This window comes from Chrysochloris asiatica, unplaced genomic scaffold (assembly GCF_000296735.1).
Source record: "Chrysochloris asiatica unplaced genomic scaffold, ChrAsi1.0 scaffold00072, whole genome shotgun sequence".
Classification (NCBI taxonomy): domain Eukaryota; kingdom Metazoa; phylum Chordata; class Mammalia; order Afrosoricida; family Chrysochloridae; genus Chrysochloris; species Chrysochloris asiatica.
Window position 1 is genome coordinate 9,684,910 of NW_006408590.1, and position 8,213 is coordinate 9,693,122.

General features: G+C 44.5%; 1 protein-coding gene across 1 annotated transcript in view; it reads left to right on the forward strand.

The window, feature by feature from the left end:
- The window catches only part of KIAA1549L (KIAA1549-like ortholog), a 136,479-nt gene that overhangs the window by 118,320 nt on the left and 9,946 nt on the right, over positions 1-8,213 (forward strand). Inside the window, 2 exon segments of the mRNA XM_006864909.1 lie at positions 5,352-5,449; positions 7,726-7,874. Coding sequence (XP_006864971.1) covers positions 5,352-5,449; positions 7,726-7,874 — 247 coding nt within the window.

The window sequence follows — 8,213 nt, forward strand, 5'->3', positions numbered from 1 at the left end:
TTGGACTGCCCCAAGAAATTCCCTTTAAAACCTACTGAATGCCTGACATCTGGCAGATACTTATCCTCTAAACTTAGAGTCCTGGTGTGGTGCTGTGGGTTAATGTGCCAGATTGCAAAGCCATTTGAACTGCAAGGTTGGCAGTTCAATCTCACCAGCAGCTCCTCAGAAACCCTATACAGGGTTGCTACGGGTTAGAACCGCTCAACGGCACTTAACAATAACAACAACAAACTTAGATCATTAGAGTATCCAAGCAGCCTGTGTAGGAAGGGAGAGAGACTGGACAGGAGACGAAGTCCACAAACTCAGGTGTGTAAGAAATGTTACCTTTGGTTTCTCTCGCTTCTCCTCCAGGTGAACATCAGTTTCTGACAATTCAGGGGCTCCCTCCCTGCCACTGAGTTAGGCTTATTTTCGGGGGATCTACATGGTCCTAAAGTGGTGGGGAGAAAGCATCAGTAGTTGGTCCCAGTTTGTCCTCTAGTCCTGGTATGGCACTGTAGAATAAACACTGGACCCCTAACCATAAGGTCAGCAGTTCAAATCCACTAGCTGTTCCTTGGAAGCCCTATACAGAGTCTCTATGAGTCAGAACCAACTCATTGGCACTTAACAACAACTACTACTTTAGTGGCTATCCCTGAAAAGTCCTTGTTCCCATTTAATCTCCAACTGTTGGTCCAGACAGACCACCACTATACCTTCCTCTTACTTATATAACCCCTCTAGATCTTCCTTTCCTTCCATCCCATTCTCTAGAGCTCTCTCAATCTTTCTCTGTTTCTCTCTGCCTGGGAACCTGGTAACAGTTCTAAGCTTCCTGTACGATCCCAGTCGCAATGTAGCTAGCAGGGGTTTAGGTTCCAAAGCTCTCAGAAGGAACACCGAATTGCAAAAAGCCAGGAGAGCTTGAGAGCCACAGTAGCCGGAACAGACTGGAGTAGAAAGACACTGTGTAGAGGAATTCCCCTAGACCAACAATACATGGCACTTGCTGTCTCTGTCACTGCCTGAGGTCCCAAGGATGCAACCTGAAGAAGGAGATTGTCTGGTGTCTTGTGCAGTCTTGCTTTGTACCTGGAAACCTTTCCAAAGAAGGAATCCCCTTGGTGCTTGTCACAAGTTCAGAACTTTAATCAGTTCTTTAGTTGAACTGATGCAGGACAGACACAGACATAGAAAGGCTTTTCTTGGCTGGGAGACTGTGTTGACTATGAAATAGACATTCCAAGAACCCGTGATAAAAATAGGTTGTCTGCCTTTTCTGTAGAATATCATGAGCAGCCAGAAGAAAGAATAGCTGTAACTCCTTTCTCTTGGGGAAAGGTTGCCCTTAACTTGGTTTATGGAGGAGACTCATAGAATGCAAAGTTGAAAGGACATCCATGACAATAACTTTCAAACTGTCTGCAAAATCTTGGTTGGGAGTAGAGAGAGGGTGAGCATTCCCAAGGGGCCATTTTGATGATAAGAGAAAATCCAAATTCACCAGAGAACCTCCCTTCAAACCTCAACCAGAGAAGCTCTACTTTAATCTCTCTTAGATTCTGTCAGAATATAAATTCTATCTAAATTGTTTTATGGCTAAAGAAATGTTTGGAAATCCATGAGCTAGTCTGTTGTCTTGTTTCATAAACCAACAAAAATGAGACTCAGAGAGGCTGACTGACATGCCCACCAAAAGTGAATGGTTGACTCAAGATGAGAGTGTGGGTCGCCTTAGTCCTGGTTTATTCAACATTCATTCAGCAAATGGTTATTTAGCACCCACGAAGAGTACTGGTGTGGCACTGTAGGATAAACACTTGACTGCTAACCATGAGGTGGGCAGTTCAAACCTACCAGCTGCTCCTTGGAAACCCTATTCAGGGTCGTTATGAGTTGGTATTGACTCAGTGGCACTTAGCAATGACAAAAAGGTGCAAGGTACTTTGCTTGGTAATGTAGGTGTCCCAGGATGAGACTGAATTAGTTACTGAACCCCAAGGAGCATAGGCTCTAGTGGAGCTGAAGATGTTGGTTCCCTGAGTGCTACTTTCACCTACATAGTTTACTGATGCTCAAGAAATGGACATGCACAGTAATGTAGCTTTCTATATTGATTCAATCGATACCACGAGATTCGGGCAAATCTCAGGGTTCCCATTCTAAATCCTACTCTTTCTTACTGCCCAGAACTATAACGGTAGAAGAGTAAGCAGAATTTGTGCCCTATCACCTGAGGTATTTGGTTTAATTCAAAAGACGGAGAAAGCATCCACAATTATAATCTCAACTTTACTCAGATACCTGAGGGTCTCATTGGTTGAATATCTTGGGGTCCCATAGGAAGAATATTTCAGTTGACCATGTCCCATGTCCAAAGATGCTTTGATGGGTATCTTGGACAGCATTTCTGCCTATAATATGCTGATTATACCAATCAGGTTCATTGGATGCAAGCAATAAAAACTGACTGAGGTCAAAAACAAGAACAAAAATGGTTGGATATGAATTTTTATGGGCTAGCACACTGAATTAAAAGAAAAGCTGGCAAAGAAAAATATACAGCCTTCAGAAAAGTTAAGACCTAGGAAAGTTCCAAAACTAATGGATAATGTTTCTCAGGGCACTGCTGTGAAGATTGATGAGTACAAACTGGTGTCACTCTGGTTAGGAATCAGATTCCAGTGAGAAAGAATTTAATGTAAGGTCTGTGTTGAAATACATGTCCTCTCACCCTTGGCTAAACCACCAAGACTGTATCCAGCGAGGGAAGGACTGTCTCACAAGGTCAAACTGAGATGCTGTTAACCAGAGGACAGGGAATGGATGCTGAGCAGTCCAAATCAGGAGCTGTCGGTACACAGATAATCATGATGGTAGGGGATGCTTCAACTATGAGAAGAGCTGTCTCACTTCCCCTCCCCTTGGGATTAGAAATGAAAATGCCGCTCCTCTCATAGCTCACATGTTCCAAGGAGCATTGAATTTATCAGAAAATGTTTTCTTTCAGTCTTGAAAGTTAGTATTGCTGGATATGAGTCTAGGATGACAATTATTGTCTGAGCATTTTGTTCTTCTTGCTTGTGTTGAGAAGTCGGCTGTCAGTTAAAGTGATCGCTTTTTATAGACAATATGCCTTTTTTCTCTGGCTGCCTTTAAATTCTTCTCTTTGCCTTTGGTGTAAAAACTAGTTTCACTACAGTGTGTCTTGACATGTATTTTATTTATTTTTCCAGCTTGCAATACATTGAACTTCCTAAAATTATTTATTCATGTATTGTATTAACTCGGGACAATCCCTAGTCATCGTCTCTTCAAGTATCACCTCTCCTCTCTTCTCCAATTTCTCTCTTTTGGGCCTTTGGTTACCTTCTTATTCTGTGCTCCATATCTTTAACTTCTCTTTTTATTTTCTGTCTCCTTGTTCCTGTGTAATGCATTGTTAGTAATTTCGGCAGTTATGTTTTATAGTTTATTAGCTCCCTCAGCATCTGTGTCTAATTTGTTGTTGGCTCCCCTAAAATATTTTATTCTGTGTCTCACTTCTAAAAGTTATATTTGTTCTTTTTTCAAGATTTGCAGGGTAATTTGCAGGTATCTACTCAATTTATAATCCTTCTCTTTTCTTTCTTTCTTTTTTTTTGTGAATTGAATGAAGGTTTACAGAGCAGATCATTAGTTTCACTCTTTTAGCTCTCTTAACTTTTCTTACATTGTTATTTTCCTGTTTTGAATCTGTTTACTTTTCCTACTAACTTTCACTTGTTGGTGGAAATCCAGAGAGCCTAGGTTAGGGGTAAAAAGGCCTTACAATGTGTTGGCCTGACTGAGCCTGGGAATCCTACCAGCCAGGGACCAACACTAGTCCCCTTTTGGGTTTGATGTGAGAGTTCACTTCCTACATCTTGCCCTGTCCTAATTGATTCTCAGTATGGCATTTGTCTTCGGGGTAACCTCACCTTTTATATTTGCTTACCACTCACTACTCTCACTTCTGGTTTTTAGATTGCTGAAGCATGTATATTGGGGGCTGGAGAGAATCCTTGGAAATTGTCCTTACATCTTGCAGTTCCCACAATGCATTTTTATCCAGGATATGTTTGTTATTTAATTGGCTGGCCCTTAGTTGTCTATCATCTACCATAATGTGAGAGAGGAAGACCCATTCAGTTTTCAAATCCTACTTAGGGATTCCTGTGCTGATTTTTGTCCTGATGTCTTTGAGCTAAAGGTCCTGTCATCTTTCTTGTTCCTTGAGAGATCTGGTAGACATGATGCCTAAAGAAAAAATGAATAAGAAACACAAGCTAAGCTCTGCCATCCCAGAGCTTTTCTAGATCCTTTTCTTGCTATTGAAGCTGTAGCCTGGCTCTCTAATCCTGTCCACCTCTGACCATTTTCCTTTTATCCCTTCACATACTGATAAAAGTCTTCACTTTTGTGATACTTCAATCCCTTATCTTGGAATAGGCTTTAGAGATTGCAAAATTCTTATACATACACTGACTTGCCTGAGCTTCTCAGCATCCTTCTGAGTAAAGTATTGTTATGCCAATTTCAGAAGAGTACACTGAGGTTCAGAGAGGTCAACAGGAGACCAATGTCTTCACCCATATAGCCTAACTCCAAATCCATTACTTTCTCTGCCTACCCTGCTTTCCATGAATGAAAAAGTAAACACAATCAATCACCCAGCCATTCATTCATCTCATATTTATTGAGCATCTTTTTATACCAGGCACTGTCCTAGACATGAAGATCGAGCTGATAACAAAGCGCCCTCATGAAAGTATAGCTGGCAACAGATAATAAAGAAAATGTAATGTTAGCGTAAATATTTCTATGATGGAGAATAAATAAAACAGCTGTCTGGGAGCATATGTGACTGTTGTTAAGTGCTGTAGAGTCAATTCCGACCCATAATGACCCTGTATAGGGTTTCTAAGGAGCAGCTAGTGAGCTTGAACCACCGACCTTGCAGTTCAAATGACTTTGCAGTCTGACGCATTAGCCCACAGCAGCACACCAGGAAAATGAACAAAGAAGCCATATCAAGCACTCCGGTAGAAGGAGCAGCAAGTACCGAAACCTAGGAAAGAACTGAGTATCTTCAAAGAACAGTTGATGTGCTTTGTGACTTTGAACCTGAGAATGTCACCACCCAGGGACCAATGAGCAAAGGGGAATGAGATGGAAGATGAGATGAAGCAGTGGCTAGAGACCACGTCTAAGAAAAAAAGTTTGAGGGGAAAATGCAAGTTTGATCCTTAGAAGCTTGCTTCCCCTTTAAATAAGAAGAACCTGTGTGTGGATGGACATTGAGTGTTAACAGTCTCCCACCATTTGCTTGTCTCTTTCAACAGGCCTACAGGTTTTCCCAGCTTCCTGAAATGGTCATGGGCTCTCCCCCTCCACCTGTACCTCCCCGGACTGGTCCTGTGGCTGTAGCTTCTCTGAGGCGGTAACACATCCCTTGCTTTGCTTTGTATGGAATGTTTGGAAAGGATTTGGCTCCGTGGACTCAGGCCCAACAATGCTGTTGTTGTTGTTAAGTGCCATCAAGTCAGTTCCAACTCATAGCGACCCTGTATAGGGTTCCAAGGAGTGTCTGGTGAGCTTGAACTGCCAACCTTTAGGGCCAATCCAACCTTGCGGTTGAGTGCTTATCCTATGGTGCCAACCAGGCTTGGCAATAGCACTGGCAAATAGCCTTCCTACTTACTTCCTTTGGGGTTTGTCAGCTGTACATGCAAATACATGCCTAGGGAACTCTGGGAAAATGGGAGCTACAGAGGGTTGGCTACTTTCACATCTGTTTAAACAAAGTCCTTTAGGGCCCAGAGTTAATAAAACTCTGGGACAAGGTCAATTGTCCCAAACCCTGAAAGCCCCACACCCTGCCCTTGAACATCTAAAAATTACTCCATCATGGACCACGAAGCCACTTGCTACAAGTCTGGGCCCCTCGTGCTGTGTTTTACAGACCACACATCCCTTTATTATTTAAGGGTAGTGTCCAGGAGGCCAGGGGAGAAGCATGTCTGAGCCGTCAACTCATGACTTATGAAAGGCAGAAAACACATGAACTTCATTTGTCAATTATGAAGCACATTCTTCAAATTCTCAGCTCTGTCCCAGTACAGAAAGCCAACTTTTCTAAAAATAAAAAAGACAAAAGCCATATTGGAATAGTCATCGTGTCCAGGGTTGGGCGAAATGGCTGTGCCCTGGAATGTGTATGGACCATTGTACTGGTCCTCTTGCCTCACCCTCCCTACAACATACCAGTCACATGCCATCTGTGGACCACCAGTCTGGGCTTTATGAAAACAGTGAGGAACATATGAATTTCCCTCAGAAAAGACTCTCCCTCACTCCCAGCAGTTTGAACTGAGGAGCTGTGACTAGATACCATCTTTTGTCCCCAGCAGACTCCAGTAAACCAGGGCTCCAGTCTCTAACCTGCCAGCAACTTGCCGTGTGACTTCAGGCAAATTGCCATGCCTCTCTGAACCCTGTTTCCTTATTTGTAAAATAAGAGAAATAACCTAAATGATTTCAAAGGCTCTGGAATTCTTCAGAACAGGATCCAGTATATGGAACTTGGGAGGCATTTTCTGGAGTAGAGAAGCCTTTATGTCATCCACTTAGGCTATTTCTCCTGTCAGTCACCAGCCTCCTCTTACCCCCTTCCTCAGCTCCTACTACCCTTACCAAATACCAGGGGTCTCTGGTTGGGGTTCAGCCCAACAAACCCATATGAACCCAAAGAGTCAGACCAAGGAGAAATGGTTAGAAATGACTTCATTCACCACTTTGGTTTTACAGACAAGGAAACTGAGGCTCAGAGACTGCAGGTAGCTGGAACCCTGCCCTCTGCCTCTGAACTGGGTTCCCTTGCTGTGGTCCTTACTGTGACAGCTGCTTCTGTTCAGAGGGTGGCTCTGTGTACTTGCAGCCTGCCCATCTGAGCTGCCCCTTTGCCTCCCTCCCCTTTTAGTTTTAGGGGAACTCAAGGCCCACCTGTGATGAACTGCCTCAGGCAAAGGGAAATTGAGCCTGTGGGGATCCCCCTTTATAAATGGGGGAGATGCTGGTGTCTGTGGAGTCCAAGCTGCACACCTGCTGGTGCATGGCTGCCTGAGCACTGTGTGCAAATATGATGTGTTAAATGAGCCCCATTCTCACTGCCTGTGGAGGAGGGCCTGGGACAGTGTGCGCTTGGTAAAGGCCCCTTGCCCTGGAGCAGCCCCAGCTTCCCAGAGCCTAGGCCTTAATGCTTCCTGTTCCTCGAAGTAGGAATATGACCCCTGCTTCCATGGTCACTTGTTCTAGCATCTACACCAGGAGTAGACAGCTTGATGCAAACCTGGTCATCTCATTGGCTGTTGATGATGTCATCACCTTCTAGGTCAGCCATCCCCAGCTAATACCCAGCACTAATTACTTTGCTTAATTTTATGTGAAAATTAAATGATCTACTACCCAGAGATGCTAGAGTCACCCCGAGGGGAGAACCGACCTTGAATATCTAAAAATTACAACAACTTGGGCCACCATGAGTAGTGTTAGTGCACCCAAAAAAGGTCCCTGTTGTTTAGGGGCAAATCCAGCCCTGAGGACCTCACCCTCATGGGACCTGGGAAGACGGGTGAGCTGCCCACTCCTCCTGTGTAGCCCTCCCCTGCTGGGTGCTCTCCTGGAAGCGCCTAACTACAGCCCCTGTGCCCTGCCCAGATCCACCTCGGACATAGGCAGCAAACCAAGAATGGCTGAGTCCACAGGCCCGGAGCCGGCCCAGCTGCACGACAGCGCCTCCTTCGCTCAGGTGTCCAGAGGCCCCGTATCTGTGGCGCAGTTGGATCAGTCGGCGTTAAATTACTCAGGTAGGTGAGCAAGGAGCGCCTGGGAAAAGCCTGAACTGTAACCCAGAGCCACCCCTGCTGCTGTCCCCTTGCTCCCAAATCCACTCTGCGGATGGGCCCTTTGTCCTTCCACCCTCTAGGGATCCGAGCCTTGCATCTCTGGATCCCTGGTGACTTCAGTCTGAAATCTGACCAATGTTAAGTCAGGGTATGTGTTAACAGTTTGCCAGACTCCAAAACTATTTTTGAAGCATTACAGATGTAATCTCCAATCCAGCCCCACTCTTGTGTCCTTCCCTCTCCCTCAGAAGTAATCATCACAGTCCTCAAGCCATAGGGCTTAACCTTTTGAATATATAT